Source organism: Dermacentor andersoni, chromosome 6, assembly GCF_023375885.2.
Source record: "Dermacentor andersoni chromosome 6, qqDerAnde1_hic_scaffold, whole genome shotgun sequence".
Taxonomy (NCBI): Eukaryota; Metazoa; Arthropoda; class Arachnida; order Ixodida; family Ixodidae; genus Dermacentor; species Dermacentor andersoni.
In genome coordinates this window covers 52,687,790-52,705,507 of record NC_092819.1, presented here as the reverse complement: position 1 = coordinate 52,705,507, position 17,718 = coordinate 52,687,790, and the positions used below count along the sequence as shown (strand labels likewise).

General features: G+C 44.3%; 1 protein-coding gene across 2 annotated transcripts in view; it reads right to left on the bottom strand.

Moving 5' to 3' along the window:
- Positions 1-731: 731 nt before the first annotated feature.
- LOC126522889 (histone lysine demethylase PHF8-like) overlaps positions 732-17,718 on the bottom strand; it is a 46,039-nt gene continuing 29,052 nt past the window's right edge. For both annotated transcript variants that reach the window (XM_050171731.3, XM_050171733.3), the window contains exons 16-19: positions 16,814-16,903; positions 14,252-14,364; positions 8,710-8,851; positions 732-4,481 (exon numbers count right to left, since the gene is read on the bottom strand). In XM_050171731.3, coding sequence (XP_050027688.2) covers positions 4,402-4,481; positions 8,710-8,851; positions 14,252-14,364; positions 16,814-16,903 — 425 coding nt within the window. In that variant the 3' untranslated portion in view covers positions 732-4,401. The remainder of the gene's footprint in view (positions 4,482-8,709; positions 8,852-14,251; positions 14,365-16,813; positions 16,904-17,718) is intronic.

Genomic DNA, 17,718 nt, shown 5'->3' with positions numbered 1-17,718 from the left:
TACGTCCAGTCGGTTACTGCACACTATCCAATCTAACGAGATTTGGAAGGTTTCCCACAATTTAGAGGACCCTGTTATAAAAGGAAAAAACTAATAGTGAAGGAACTTTTAGCACACAGAGCGCTCAATGACATGTTAAGAACAGCTTGCATAATAAGCATTACCTATTAGGCAAACAAAGTATTCTGAAAACCTGCACGGTTGTAAGACATTACAGGCTACACCAGGTGATATCTGCAAATAGTGCGTAATGTAGTGGCTTGAGCAATGTTTACTGCATTTTCAGCACGAACCATGTTGTACGAACCACCAACATACTACACGTGGCCGGAGCTATTTCTTTACTTGATGGCAAATGCACTGAAAAAGAAATGTTGAATCGTTCTTGCAGCTGCCCCTCCAATGGGACGATTCAAGTGGCACTGCAAAAAAAATCCAACAGGTCGTACAGGCGAGCACAACAGGTACTACAGCGCAAGTAGCAATTCAAATTTTGGTAACAAGCTCAAAGTAAATCACAAAAATGTGCTACTTGTAGTGAAGGAGATAAAAACCAGAGTCAGCTGACACCACAAGCTTTTTCTTCCCTTTTCTTTAAATTTTAAATTAATGCAGTCAAAGATCCTCCATTACTCTGGCCTCACGAAACTTACCTGCTCTCCAATCTTCCAAGGAGGTATGCCGATCTGAGGATGACCCCCAATGACAGAACAAGAGCATATGGCTGAAAGTCCTGCTAAGGTACCGTAAACTTGTGTTTATTCTTAAAACACGCTATGTACAGCAACTATGTACAAGCTATGCATTAAAAGCATCAAGACAGCGTTGGACAAGATGTACTTGCAACCACTTTGTGAACTCTTGCAATGCCTAGATCACTTCAAGCACTACACCAGTATATGTACAGATAACAAAGCGTGAGCTGTCCAAAGGCCCTGCAACCTACCACATTTTCACGCATACAAGCCACACCAAAAGATAGAGCAATGTTCGTAAAGCATCATAGAGTGCCAGGTATGCACAAGCTTCGCCTTCAAGTGAAGCTTCATGGCAACGCATTACACATTACTATGAAGCCTCATAAGAAGGCAAGGCTTTCACTGCCAGAAAGCCACAGTGTGCTTCACAAGGGAACGGTGTCGAAAACGGCAACGGCTGAACGTACAAAACAAGGCTTTTGGAGCTTTCCTTTGTTTCAAAAACTGTGCTTGATTGTTTCTACAAAAACATTTATGTTGTATGCAGTTACTTGCACAGCTTATAGAAGCAGGTTTTCCCCACCCGTTTTCTGAGGGTTACAGTTTGAGGTATCGGCTCTATGTAGGAGAGGGTAATGCGGGTGAAGATGCGGCATTTGGTTTTGGCAGAAATGGCGAAGGAGCCATGAAAATGGTTAACGTGGCAATCACATCAAATAGCCGATTATTTCCACACTTGGAAGCACATGCAGATGTAGAAAAAAAACACCGAAACACATGTAAACAGGCCTTTGGGCCCATTGCAAATCTTCGACCTGAACTCTCGAACCAGGCTGGCAAGGACAAACAACACAACCACTCTCCAGAAACCACATGACAGTTTTTCCAGAAACAACAACAACAAAAACAAAGAATTCAATATTTTTATAAACGTTTCAAGGCTTGCAACACAAACAACGAAAGGTCTCACAGATGTACACAGGCAAGTCCAAGTGGAAAGGTAAAAACTTTCATAAATATCGCAACACCAACACACAGAAAAGATGCCGACACTCAAATGCTGCTTCGCTGTGGGCAATGGCTCGTACAATGCCGCCACTCTATTAAGCACTGTCGTCAAACGCAATGAAAAAAAAGAAATAATAAAGAAATAGTCAGTTTCGTTCGAAGGCAAAGCATTGAAAGCGATAGCAAGGGTTAGCATAGCGCTCGAGCACCCCACACAGCATTCTACCCATACGTGGAGGCAACACAGCGCGACGCAGCACGCAAGACAAACTGGTGCTACGCAGTAAATACTGCATCGTGGCAGATACCAGGCGCGTCACAAAACTGGCTCAACGGGGAATGCTGGCAGCAGTGTTACAGGCACGGCACCTCAAAGCGCACAAGATGATACCGACGGAGAACTGTCAGCATTTGTCAGTGCTCAACGAAAGGATTAGATAAGACTCGGCTTAGCGTTTACAATCCGTACTAGTCGGACCAGTGTACAGTGCAGTATGCGCACAGCTGTCCAGCAGAAATGCTAAGAAGGGCACGCAATATGCTTGATGCTAGCAGCAGCAGTCGGAATGCTGCCCTAGCTGCAACAGAGCCAATTGAGAAGTGGTGCGTCACGCTCGGCTTCCCGTCATTTTTTGCAGCCAAACCGAGCTCTCCAAGAGGTGCACATGCGTCATTGACGTTGTGACGACGTGAATGCGTCTTGGGTGTTCGTGTAATCGACATCGGCGAAAGAAAAACAAAACAAGACGTGAAGCCGTTAAGGACAGCCATACCTTGTGGTATCTGGCTTGGCTATTTTCTACACTCCTTCAGTGACTAAGCAAGCTGGTCCACACTTATTCTTGCTGCTCATCAGCATAATAGCAAGAATGTCCAGCGCAGAAATAAGAAGACAAGATGATGAACGCGCACTTGTTTTGTCGTCGTCCCAGTCTTTTTTTTTTCTGCGCTAAATATTTTTGTTATTATGGATTACCAAATCGCCCAAAGGTACAACCTATTTTGATCACCCCTCTTTAAAAAAAAAAGGCGAGAGAGAGAGAGAGAGAGAAATAACAAAAAGGAGTTACCTCCTTTCTCAGTTCAACAAATGCATTCAAAACAACAAATTAAAAAAGTTAATAAATAGAGCCTTTCCTGGCAGAGCCACTGTTTCTTTTTCTTCCTCAGATTTTCAATTCATTCAATATATTATAAACAACAAAATCCTTGTATAGTACAGCTCCACTTATGATGAAAACCATAGAGTTCTTTATGGTTACCACCACGGAAATAGTGGCGCTACTGTACCATTGCCACATGGGAATGCTGAGAAGCAGGGGAAGAGGCTTTCGGTTGGCCTCTTTCTTAAAGAGCCTAGACATTTGGAACAAGCGCATGACTGATGGTCCATCTTTCACACCCATTTAGTCTGTGTAGAGCAGCCTTTGAGATGGCGTCCTTGCTATAATAATAAGAAATTGTGTATTGCGTGCTAAGGTGTACAGTTATACCAAACGTGAATGATACAATTTGTAGGATGCTAAATTTAGATAAAGAACGAGAATGCCATCCCACATTGTGCACCACTTTCAAGGTGACGTTCACAATTTCTTTGTTCACCCATTGTAACTGAGGATGCACAAATGCAAGATGCTTTACGGGAGAATCAAGGCTTGTTATAAAAAAACAATTTCAAGAAAACTTTGTTTGCGGAGCTGTGGTGATGCGCTTTAGACCAAGCCTCATTTGAAACACATCAAAGTTTCTATATACCTCAGCATTCCCATGCTGTCGCAGTGTCCGTTAAAAAAGTCGCACTGACAGAGCTGCCAGATTTTGCGATGGCAGTAAAGCAAGAAACTGTACAGAAAATAAAATTAAATTAAAAGGAGTTTGCTTTCAATCATGTTGTGCTGCAAAGCCGTCAAGGGCTTCAGAAATACGTCGAGTAGAGACGTGGCCAAACTTTTCACAGCTACATCATCGAAGATGCTCTACATGCAAAGCCGCCGAGTGCGTCCGGTTCATATTTTGTCCTAGACGACATGGATGATTCTAGCACAAAAAAAAAAAAAAAAAAAAAAGCTGCGCATTCACCTGTTTACAAAATGGCATATACAAAGCCTATGTGTTGCCTTTTATCACGGCATTCAAAAAAGTGTGGTATGTGACGCCGACTGACCTCTTACGAGTCACTTTGAACTGGTCACGCTTGTTTGAATGGGCCTCTTGTGATGAACAGTCTAAAAGCCTGACAAAATGGAGATTTTAGAGAAATATATATATATATATATATATATCAGGCATGCGGTACGCATATATCTATGTGTATATATGTGTTATGTATACATATATGTATATAATATAGTATATCTATGTATGCACATCAAATACTCTATGAATAGCGTAATGTGCCTTATGAAACGCATGTGCTTTACACCATGAAGCCCTGAGGCAATTCGCCGAAGACAAATGTAGGTTAGAAGAGGCAGGCGGGAGGTGGGGTGTGTGAAGTGACTGTGTTCGACAGTGGGGCATGACAAAAAAAAGTGAGGTATGGCTGAAGAGAGCAATATGTACACGTGAAGACAACTATCCGCCGGTTTGGAAACAAAACCGTGAAGCTGCTCATGGCTGCTGTAGGTGAAAACAAACACACACAAAAAAATATGCACACACGCACACACAAGCACACACTCAGCGTGTCTCTTTCTCAGTAGATCATCTTGTGGATCTTGAGAATCTTGCCCAGGCGCTGCTTTGCAGTGGCAAAACCTTTCTTCGGCTTTTTCACTGCCGTTTTGTAAACAACCAGAGGTTTCCGGGAGGAGGGGAGCGGGGGATGGGTTGAAAGAAGCAAAACAAAATAATCACAGATTAAAAGAAGCACAAATTAATTATCTGCGTGCATACAGTCGCCGACCGATAAATCGGACACTGATAATCAGCACATGCTCGGTAATTCAGACAGCTTCGCGGCACCGTCAATAGCCCCATAGACTCAATGTGTAAAGACGGCCAATATTTTGGACAGCCGCTTGATCTACATTCGATTCTCCGGACTCTGTTCATGGCTGTAGTGTAAGCCAACTCTGCCGCCATTATCTTCTCTGGCAACCTCGACAAAACACGAAGTATGGCCTCAGAGATTACACGCTATACGGTAATCTCTGAGGTCGTACCTTGGTTGCCGCTCTGCACCTTTGAGATTTAGCTGCAGCTGCCAATCTTGGAGGCTTTGCCTGAATTGTGAAGCCGCATCAACATCGTGATCATCACATCCCGTTCCGGCACCCCATGCATGATGGGGCTGGAGTGATCACCCGACGTTTTTACGCAGGCACTAGAACGAGCGGGTGCGAGAGAGAAAATCTGCAGCTTTTGCTCCTTGCATGTTTGTCTTCGCCTAGGTACTATGGTGGAGAACTTTCTTTGCTCGTTTTGTACGTGTTTGTCTCCTAGGTATGCCGGCGTTGCGGAGTGGAGTCAAGTTTGTTTACACTCCGACGATGGCGGCCTGCACGGTGAGGCAGTGGGCCCAGACACCCCAATTGGTGATTGCTGAGTCTGAAGGTACGTCGGACAGACCTTCTCGCGCCTGCAGCACTGCTGCTGAGTCAGTCATGCTGGATTAAACCTTTCTTGTCCCTTATGGCGCTCTACCTTCAAAAAAGAAACATCACTGATTTTTCCAGGGGCGCAGTAAGGGCTGTAGTAGAGGCCCGGCCAGCTCTCCTGGTGCAGTATTCTTCACTCTTGGCAGGCTTTTCGTATGCTACAGTCCGCGACTTTATGTGAGCATTTTTGAGTGGTCCCGTATGAGTGAAATAAACTCAGCACCTTAGCAACTGCGGTTGAACGCCACTGCCTGATATCACGCCGTGAGGATTACTGGCTTTGCGTCTCGCCCAAGTTAGGTTAGGTTAGCTTAGGTTTAGGTTAGATTTAGGTTACCTTACGTTAGGTTAGCATAAAAGGCGTTACGGTGGCACACCATATTCTTACAGCGGCTACGCCACGTGGATTTTTGTCTTTGCGTCTTGGCCACATTAGCTTAGGTGAATGTTAGGTTACGTTAGGTTAGGTTAGCGTAAAAGGCATCAGGATGGCATGGTGCATTCTAACAGCGGTTACACCGTGAGGATTATTGTCTTTTAGTCTCAGCCATGTTTTGTTAGGTTAACATCAGGTCAAGTTAACGTTAGGTTAGGTTAGGTTAATGTAAGAGGCGTTACGGTAGCCCAATGTATTCTTATAGCAGTTGCAGGGGCGTCAAGCGTCACCAGTGGCCTTTGAGCCACCTGCATTCAACTGCGGTTGCTTCTAGATTCCTTCTAGATTTTTCAATATATGCAGCCCGGTCTCTACTACAGTCCCTACTGCTCCCATGGTAACATTTGTGATGTTATTTTCAAGGTATGTACATCACCGTAAGGCGTGAGAAAGCTATGATCTGCCATGACTGACTTAGCACGAGCGCCGCAGATGCGAGGCAGTCTGTCCGACGCAGCAGTCACCGAATGGAGCATCAGTGCCTAATGCTTCACCTATTTTACCGCACCAGCAGGCAGCGTAAACAAACTAGACCCCACACCGCAATGCCGGCATACCTAGGGGCTAACGCAGGCAACACGCCCTAAGAAACCCCCTCCGTAGTTCCTAGGCAGAGTCATATATATTCAAGAAGCAAAAGCCCACAGATTTTCTCTCTTGCACTCGCTCTTACTCGCGCCTGAGCAAAAATGTGGGGCGATCCCTCAAATGACCATCTCGTCTGCTCATGGGCCGCTATCCCCATTCTGTTTGTTGAGTTTGCATTGTGGACAGCGTTCTGCCATGCTGTGCTTGTTTGTTTAGTTTGCATTCCAGACAGCGCTCTGCTAGCTCCAAGAAGTATTTCTTGTGAAGTTATAGATAGGCTGCATCACACGGCACCAGCAGTGCTCTCGCAGTCCAAATGATCCCAACTTTGCAACTGAAGAGGCTGAATTGCCGCCTACCACAACGAGCTCAAATGCGAACATCATTGATGACCTGCTAGGCTGTGGTGAGCCGATTCCTGCCACCGTTAGATCTGAGGACTTTGCAGACATTGACAGTGCGGTTTCATCGTGTGCCGAAATGAAAGATGACAAAATAAATTAGCAAGTTCTCCCACCATCAAACAGAGACTCTGACTCGGATGACGATGTGCCGTGTGCTCCGGAGCCTTCCACATACGGATCTGACTCAAGCCTTTGCAGTCCTTGCGCTGGCATACAGTGAAATTTAAAAACTGGCACAAATAAAGGCAGACTTGGTTGCACGAAAGCAGAAGTGTGTGCAGCAACGCATTGACCACTTGTTCCTTGCACAAGGGCTTTAAAGCGTAAATAAAGTGATCTTTTTTTAACATGTTCGTTTTTCCAGACATTCGATAGTTCAGACTCATTTACATTTCCCGTGGAGTACGAATTATCGGTCATCGACTGTACTATCAGCTGACACAGGTTTATTCTACATTTCTTATTAACCACTCTTACTTAGATTGGGTTTTTTAAGCACCAGTGCGAAATGGGCAACTGCACATTCCTACACAAACGTGTTCATTACGTCAATTGTGAAATCAATGATCATGAATCAGCATGGACAGAAGACACACGACAGCAAGTTTCTCATCGACGGAAGCAAGTGTGTCATAAACACTATGGCGGTTGGCTCGCAAATAAAAAATTGCCTGTTGTTCGATTTTACATGAAGGAGAATATGGTGCCCTCTAAATCTCCGAAAGCTTGTGGTATAGACAGATACAGAAGTTTGATTCACAGATAGCGTGTAACGTAGCCATGCAGCCCAGGGGCCATAAGAACTGCCACAGTAGAAGGCTCCAGGGTTAAGTCGCAAGGATATATAGCGCGAAGTGGTAACAGCAGGATGACAAGGGGGCAAGAACAGGTACGGCACTTTGTACAATACACCCTCGTAACATAATGCAATATCAGCTAGCCCAATCTGACACCCTCCTAAAGGCATGAGGTCAGTTTTGACCCCCTCTGTGTATTTATTGTGAGCCCAAGGCTTGCTACCTGAGCACTCTTACAGTGCTCCTCCCTTTGAACGCAGTTGCTGACCGATAATCAGGACGTTTATAGTTCTGACATGCACAGTGATTCAGACAGCTTCGCGCTGCCACCACTCACCCCACTAATACACTATAATGTATAAATATGTGCCATTATACATTTCAAACTTCACTTGCACAAGTCGTCAAGACGAGAAGGAAGAGCTATATTTTGTTTAGACACGTTACCAGTGTTTTCTTAAACCAAAAGTAGCCTAGTCAATCCAGCAGACACCAATCGCACCTGAACCACAGCACGAGCCAAGCAATGCTGCTAGGGTGTCAAGACTTGATTTGCTTGTCGTGGTCATCCTGTGCATCCACTATTTGTTCCTTTTAGATATTAAATATAGCACCATGATCGTGGGCGATTTGTTTTTTTTTTCTGCGGCTAAGTAATTTCTTGTCACATATTATCATCAAGCAGTTCCAACTGCGCACTCAATGTTTGCGCCGATAAGAGCAGCAACGAAAGTGCAGGACAATGGCACTTGTGAAGAAACCTGCACTTGTTCCGATTAGAGGAGCACAGTTGACCTCTGTTGAGGTTGCCGAGGAATGGAGAATTACTGCATGCATTGATCATACGTGTATTAACCTGTAGGGACAGCACAGCAATGGTCGAAATACAGACAGACCAGGTTGTGTGCAAGCATGCGTGCATGCAGCAATGCACTGACAAGCTTTTTATCGTGAATCCCCTTTTTTTCTCAGGCTCGATAATTTCGACTTCTAGACAGTCCGAGCATAGTCTGAATTATCGGCCAACGACCACGCAGCTGTGGCAGCCAGGAATTTAAACACGACTTTGTGCTTGGAAGTAGAACGACATATCCACTCAGCTACAGCAGCGAGTCTTGTGGCACCCGTGGATTATCTTTTCAAAACAACAGAAAGAAATTTTTAAAAAGGTAAGCTCACGCCTGAAGGCATCTGGAGGCAGGGAGGGCTTTTTGCTGACCGCAGAGGATGTGGATGGGCCGGCTTCAAACTCCTCCATTTCCTTCTCCTTGGCTTTAGACGGCGCTTGCGACTTCTTGCGGTGGTAGGATCGCTTGGGAGGCTGCAAGTCGTGCCAAGTGAACAAGTGTGTATCAAAAGACTGTAAGAGGGAACATCAAATCACTTGTGATCTGTTGATCCAAATTTGACATGCTAATATGTGACAGGTAGCTTTCCTGCTGAACACTTATCTTCAATGAACACTCTATTGCAGGGGACACGTGCTTAGTCACTACAGCGTCTCTCTTGAAAGCAATATGGGTGTTCTTCGGTAATATTGCTCACAAGGGCGCATATTCGTAACAGCACACCTTAAAGGGACAGACAACCACTCGGAACATGAATCAAGATAGCCCCACCGATGGAATGAATCCCTATCGTAGCGGCTAAAACGAGCCATGTTTTCCCCACTAAATGTGGATTCATACCTTTAATTCATCACTGAAAGTCGTGAAAAATGAGCTTTGGCGCCCCACGCAGCAAAAGCATGACGCTGCATAAGAGGTCCAACACGTGACCTTCTACTAGTATATGCGGTTACCGATCTTTTTATTAGTATTAAAACACCTTATACTTTTTGTTTATTCCTAACATACAATGTGCCAATAAGCCCTCGTTCCTAGTGTGCAGAAAAGTGGCGCTGCTTTCTCTTTCGTTTTCGATGAGTTAACTTGGCTCATTTATCAACAGAACAAAGACAACGGGGGGCCAGCCAGCCAGGACTTAGGCGTGTACGTGGGGAAAAATTCGGTACCAATATAGGAAATATTTGTACAACAACGTGAACTTATTGCACAAGTTTTTTATTTTCAGAAGTGACTGAAAAGGTCAAAATGTAGGTGGTTAACCACAGTTACACCCACTCCTGTGAAAGCAGAATGAAGTGTGGCTTTCACAATTTGGAAGGAGGGCTATCGACATCGCTCTCACTTCCTAGCATTGTTGGAGGAGGGACTCTTACTTTTTTTAGAGGCTGCTCAGATCGAAAAATTCTGCTTACTAGATATCCACGCGCTTTTGGAAGTAACTGCTGCAGATGTAAACTCTACCGAGAGTGAGCTTTGCGTTACGCCATACAGAACTAAATCCTTAAAAATTGGTTGTCAGTCCTGCTAACAAGGTTTGCTGGCGCAATGTTGCGCTGCTAACACCACCTATCCACGGGGTAACTCGGGCGCAAAAGTAGCCTCTTCCTCTTTGGCTTGGGGCCGGCAGGATACGCAGACGTCTCGCATGCCGGCTGGCACGCCTTGCAGAACTGTCCCGAGAAAGGCTCCGGAGTGGGGCACCAGGATGGATAAGCATGAACATTCAAACATACCACCGTTCGCGTGACTGTACAAGCAAATGACTAGGCGTTGATGTCTAGCATGGGGGCGAACATATTCACTCGATATCCTGTCAGGGTGAGTCAGATTTTCTCAATTTGTCAGCGCCCATCGGCATGTTCTATAGATAGAAATGTGGCTGCCTATATTAGTGCATAAAAGGTGCAATGAATGCCCTTTTCGCAGTGTGCACTACTGTGTTGCCCTTCCTTTGTCCCAAGACCACGTTTGAGACCCCACAACGCTTAGCAGACCCAGAATACAACAGGAATATGTGGTCACATTTTGCACAGCCAGCATTTTTGACTAAGAAACAGCCCACCATCTGAATTCACCATGTGAAAAAAAAAAATGATTATTTGATGCAAATGTACCTCATACATTATGATCAAAATCTTGTGAAAAATGGTCAGCAGCAAGAAGCACAGTGATGTGTGCGTGCGAACACGATTACATAGACTGCCATCACAGATCAAAACTAACACCCCTGTCACATTGGACAGTTTAATGTCATTCAAACTGAATGGCATTAGTATCAAATGACAGTATTTGGCTGCTACACAGCGATATTTATTGCCATTAGAATCGAATTACTTCCGCAATCTAATGAGTTCCGGAAACTAAGTCGGCTTCGCACTCGAAGCGAATGTGTACTCGCTATCCTAGAGACAAGATAAAATATGACATTGAGTGTTTGTAATTTGAGAACCGATAATGTAAAAAGGTAATTATTCTGCATGTTTTAAGGCATCTGTCATTTTAATGTGAGAAAGGCTGTCACAAAATGTTTTTACTCTCCGCCTCAGCGGCGTTTGGCTGCCGTCGCTTTGCCAGTCAGCCATACTGCAAACAAACGGGTGCCATTGTGCATGTACAAAGCAAGGTACACAGCAACCAACCGCTTCACTTGCTGCAACTGAGCGTCGTAGTTCAGCGCTCCCATGTCAGTCATATTGTTTGTGTTCATAAGTTTGTGTGTGTGCTATGACTAATAAGCTGGCTAAACTTTGTCGAGGCTTATGGTGGCCAGACATCCTGAAATAGAAGTTTTATATGCATATTATTTCAGTGAAGCGACACCCCAGATTTATTTTAAAATAAATAAATTTGACTTTTCATGCACTCACACATACCTTGTCCTACTTTTATTGCTAATTCTTATTGGAATAATCTCCACTGATATCATGACAGAATTAACTATAATTAAGGGATGCGAACAATGTTCTATGACAGTGGCCCCTTCCCACTTATCACTTTCCACTGTTTAACGCAATATTTTGCATATGCTTCACCACACAGGACAACTGTTTATTTATTTATCTATTATTTATTTTTATTTGTTTATTGGAATACCCTCAGGGCCCTAAAGGCATTGTGGTGGTGAAGCAGACTAAAAAGAGCCGGAAATTACGAAATGCAAGTGAAATCCTTGTGCAAGCCCCAAAATAAGTGTAGCCCTGTGCTTGGCAGAGATCTGGCACAGCGTGCGTGGTTCTCTGGAAGTTTTAACTGATGCATGCTTTCTCCCAATGATTGCGCCATGCTTGGCTTGTGCAAATTTGGCCGCTTGTTGCAACGAAATGGTCACTTGTTGCAATGCGTGAGAGCAAGTTTTCCTCTGCATGGCTAAATTTACATTACTGCCAGCTGCCACGTTCAAATGCAACGTAACATGCGGGAACACTACAGAATGACAACGTATCAAATGGGAACAAGATACAAGGAAGCCAATGGGATTTTGGTCGAGGCATGCAGAAACACGATGTAGCAGCCAGGAAAACGCAAGAGCGAGGAACGTATCAACAGAGTTCCAATGTATGTCATTTGAGTTGTAACGTAACCTCCAAACAGTGATGTTGTACTGCATGATATTCATGCATAGATGGCATTGCAGACTCTACCATGAAATGTGCCGAATAAAATATTTTTTATGACCACACTACCAGCGTAGCTTTCAGAGCATCGTCTACAGAGGATGAAATGTTTGATGCAGTCTTGGCTAGTGGATTGGTGCTTCATAACTATCTCTGCATTTTCTACGGGCAGGAAAAGAAATGACGTCTAAGTAGTAAAAATACTCAAATACACAAGTTTCACAATACTTTCACATACTGTTTGGGTCTTTCTTGAGTAGAAGGAGTCATAAAATTTGAAAAGTTGAGCTCTAGTACATCTTTGAGTGCAATTCTATTCCATTATTCCTGCACATGTGAACATTAAGCTTTGTTTAGAAGACTTCAACATCACACGACGTCACAGGGAGCGGGAGAGGGTATACAGGAGCATGGTTTCGTTCCGTTTTTTTTTTTCTTTTCTTTTTTCCTCCATTTTTGACCCTCATTTATGGCACACGAAACCTTTGCTCGAAGCATTCACAAATGGTCTCTCGGAATGCAATCTACCTATCTAATTCACCTAATGTTTTTTTGATAGTGGTGGGCTCTTAAGAGAAAAAAAAAAGGTTTGCACAACACACCACGGACGTGAAGGTGCATGAGAGTGGTAAGAACTAATAGAATGCAGTCGAACGTCGACATGGCTAACACGGACATAACAAATTACAAGATATAATGAAATAAATGTAGAATGCTTACTGCGGATATCAGCATCTAACAAATATATAGGTTTAATGAATACCTGATATAATGAAAACATTTTTGTGTCAGGTGTGACTACTTTATGGGATTCACCTGTATGGAATAACATTGTTCATATGTATTAAGAAAAAAAAACACAAAAAGAAAGCATTAACCAGGAAAGAAACGTATGACCCAAGGTCGCTAAACATTTTGACAGATTCGACTGTACTTGACATCTGCGTAATGAGAAGCGTAGCACGAATCACTGCAGCACGAGATGCGAACAGGCGACGAGTTTGCGGGGCCCGAGTGATCCGAGATGCATGGTGTTGTTTTTGCAGCATCAATAAGCGTACGCTTGCACTCCTCAAGTTCGACCTGGCTCAGCAGCTTCTTTGGGCAGGGCATCTTGGCGTAAAGTTTTGACATACCCACACGGCGAGAACCATTGCGACACGAGACGCAGACGCATGCCAAAGTGGTTGGACCCGGGTGGCTCAAGATGCACTGTCTTTTGCCATTTTCCTACTGCACATATTTAAGACAGTGGAGGGAAACCGAAACGAAATCGAGCTGGTGGGCGAGGCTGGAACACGATGTCACCTAAACGAAATGTGACACTCGCTTTGCACCTCCTGCAGCAGGGAACAACGATGTGTTTGGCTTATCGCCTATAAGAAGTGTGCAATATGCTTCCAATGGCCCTACACAGCATCCACTGCGAAACAAACAGGTGAAGTTGCTTACTGAAATTTAGGGTTGGCAGCGTTGTAAGTGACAATGTGCAATGACTCGCAAGGCGATTTATGGGTACAGAAAGAGAAAACCGAGTGCAAGCTGGAATTTTCACGTGACACAAGTGGGCGAGCACTGCAGGGAAGGTGCTGTGGCGGGCGCCTACTGCTCTTGATTGCACATGCTTCGCGACTTTTCAAAATGCGTAAGCATTGCTATGCCTACCCAACGAGGAAACCAATCTGTTCGTCTGTCAGGTAAGACGAATTGCTACAAAGAAATTAATGTATAAAACAAAATAACTTCGAAAGGAAAAAAATGTTGGCAGCGGTGAACTTTTAGCCTACGAGCCCCCCCCTCCCCAAGAAGCCGAGTGTGTTGCCCACTGGGCTAAACAGCCACCTTCATCTTTTGCTCAGATTGGATCTAGTGGCCGGAAAGAAATCCTACAATAGCAGTCTGGCTATGTACTGGATACTGTGCACTGAAAGATCGTGTTTTGTGGGAACATATGAAACAGATAAAAAGAAAGCATAACTGTATTGGGCCATTCTTTATGTCCTTGATCGATCATCGATGCTGGCGCGGGAAATCATACAAAACAGGATCGAATCAATAAGGTTCTACTGTATAGACTCTATAAGGGATATGAGTAAAATACATAGAAAGGTTTGTGAATCTACATGGGCAGTACCATGGCACATCAAAGGTTCAAGAGGTTCAATGAAGCTAAACCTTTAATTGCCGCTATGGTAGAAACAAATGAACATAGGCCCTTAATGAGTGAGAAAAGAAAACGCATTGCAAACTAAGACTTACAGGCTTGTTGGCAAGCTTGGACGCTGTGTCCTCGATGGTGCGCTTGACAGACTTCTTCTGCGTTCCCTCTCTTGTGGGACGTGGTGGTTTTGGGCAGTTTGGAGCAAGCTTGGCTGTGAAAGAAGAATGAGAATGAAGAAAAAGAGGAAAGACAAAAAGAAAGTAAAAAATCTCCACAAGTTATTTTTTATGTACCCTTTCCATCCAATTAGGATTCCCCAATTAGGATTCATATGGGCTGTAAGTTACAAATTAAAGTGCAACATTTAAAGTTATATTATATACTAGAAAAACTGGGTTTAAAGGGGCCCCGAACCACCCCTTGGGCTTGGTGAAATAACATAGTCTGCGGGTAGCATACGCTGCTGTGAACATCTCGGCCAAGTTTTGCTGTCGCGCGCGGTACGTGGAGCTCGCAAACGGATTATGAAGTCATCTTTCTCTCAAACGCTCTCTTTTCAACAGAAGGCCCTGTCTTCACTCTATTCTAGATGGACTATATCATCGTCGGACGCACTATTTCGTCATTCCCTTGGACAGCTGCTACTGGCCGAGAGCTGACATCAAGTTGCGGTTGGCTACATGGCATAGGCGCCGCGGCCGGGATGGGGTGCCACCACGAGTCCACTGGCTAAGCGCACTGCGGCTTGTTGAGGACAACCACGTTTGGCTTACATTTAGCACGTCGTAAGCACTAAAGGCGGAAGTCGTGGTGGCTACGTTAACATCCAAAATGAAACGCCAACTGGGTGCCACAGTGACATTTAGAACGCGGAGCGTTGTGGCCACGCTCCACTGTGCCGTAGCCTTCGCAGTGCAAGGCATTGAAGAAGGAACGGGAGCACAGCGGAGGCCATGTTTGATTGCCAATAACTCCACTTATGCTGAAAGCATTGAAGTGCTTTTTGCAGCAAAGTATTTCTGAAATAGCCTATTTTCACTTCAAATGTCGTTCTCCACTGCAATAAAGAGTGGTTCAGGGCCACTTTAATATCTCAAAGAAACTTGCTGGTTATGGGAGATGCCGTAGCGAGCGAGGCTCCGAGTTAATTTCTACCGACCGCAGTTCTTTATTAGTACACCTACATCTGAGTGCACGAGATTGTGTCCTTGCATTTCACCCCCACCGAAACCCGGATGCCACAGCAGGGAGTCGAACCCACGACCTTGTGACCAGCAGCAGAACGCCACAACAACTGAGCCACTGTGGCAGGTCGCAGGGACACTAGAAGGAACACTAAATCGGCCTAGACTTGATGAAGTGTTCTCTCAAAACTCTGCTCTCATGCATTTCGCTGAAAGAGGTTGATTACAGAAAGAGAAACTGAAAGAAGCCAAATTTCCAACATATTTTTTTTTAATTCACACCGAAACTCCCCCGCACAGGTATGTCGGTGCGATATCACAAATTACATTTTCTATTTTTCTATTTCTCCTTATTTGGGATGTTGTGGTGCAGTAGATGTTACTGAAACTTGCCAAGTTCATTCTTTCACTCTCTTGAGACTGAATACTACAGTGTAGTGCATCTTTACTGATAAATAGGTTAGCTGGGCCTGAGCAGATGTAGTCGAAATCCGTAACGTCACGGCAAGCTGACGCAGCAACATCAAGGCGGTGGCATCCCCACACCCCTCTAGTTTTTTGCATCTCTTTCAGCTTATCATGAATCCTCTCATGGTAATACTACTGCGGTGGCTTTTTTGGTACTATTTTAGAAAAGCAATTAATTAATACAGCTCAAACTCTATTTCTATTTAGGGTGCCTTTTAATTACAAATGAAGAATTTAAAGACAAAGAGGCAATGTCCCCTTCTACAAAGAAAGAAAAGCAGAAAAGCAAGAAAAATACTAATAGTACAGTTGATGGCTGATCTTTCGTCCAATGAGAATTTTGACATGCTTGAATTATTTGGACATCTATGCGACGTTATTTCGACATTTCATGTAAATTTCATGCTTCTGATTACACAGAGTTTCAGTGGGCACTTGTCTTTCAAATCAGCTGGCCCATTTTTCCACGTTACTGATACCCATCAAAAAGAACTAAGGGTTTTCCAGCATCACACTTGAGTTCATATCAGCGACGATACGAGTGGAACGAGCCATTGGATGGCAAATGATAGGTGCAACATCCATTAGAGACAGGAGATGACGGTAGGATGGATTAGAGAGCGAACAGAATGAAGATGATTCAAGTCGAAATTAGAGGAAGAAAGGGAGCTGGGAAGGTCATATGATGCGTAGAGAAGATGAGTGAAGGAGATAATGAATTACAGAATGGTTGCCAAAGGAACAGAATTGCAGTCGAGGACAGCCGAGAATTAGTAGGTGGTTTTGGTTTCACGAGATTGGGAAATTTATGTGCATGGGGTGGATTCGGCTAGCATAACACAGGATTAACGGGGCATCACTGGGAGAGGCCTTTGTCCTGCAGTGAACATGAAATAGAATATTAATGCTGATGATGATAACGATATTACCTCTCTCACTGCTTCAGACACAAAAGCACAATTGTAAAACAATGCCTGGCTAACAACTAAAATGTGCACTGGGCCCAACCTTTGGGATTCCAGGCCTCGTCTCGCTTTGATCGCCCCCGAGGTTTGAACACGCGAAGCTCGTCGTCCGAGGCTTCCAGTCCAGGGTAAACTGGAACACAATGAGGACATCAAAAGCAAGAAGCCATTAAACATACAGATGCACACCTGCCAATCTGTGAGCTTTAAAATTTGAAAAACCCACGCAGAGTCAACAGAAGAGGGCGGATAGCACTCATTTTAAAATTTTAAAGCCTGCCCCGAGCGCACGCCTTTTGTGGAATACCTAACTGATTCTAATGCGTCCCCGCGTATAACACACACCCAATTTTTGCGGACTTAAAGTATGAAAATCAAAGTGCACCTGAATGTAACAGGCCGCCGATTCAAAAAAGAAAAATACAGCATGCCCTCCGCATTTGCAATCAGAAAAAAACAAGACACGCAGAATTTGCGTGGACGGGAATCTTTTAAAAATCATCTTTCATAATGAAAGCGGCACGTTGTCTTTGCCATTTGCACTTCGCTGGCCACAGATATCAAGCACAAAGGGTTGGTATTCTCAAACTATCACTTTAGATACTGCTATCACTTTTGCAGGACCTTATGTTGAACTCGTCAAAGCATGCGGCCAACAGTGTTCCTAGCCCTGTGTGCAGATAATGAGCCTGGCACAATGCCAAAAACACTGGCAGCCGATTACACCAATGCATTCAGGCCGAGTCGCACGAAATCTCAGGAAAGTGACACCATCTTCTAAAGTTATTAGAGAAGACTCTAGATTATAGCTCTAGATTATAGTCGAGCATAATATGAACCAACCGCAAGCTTCGCAAAAACGTGCTCTGCCACCATTTTGTGATGGCCACACTTCGCCATCTGACGGCTCTGACGGGTAAGCTATTGCCAACGACGCGAACACAGATT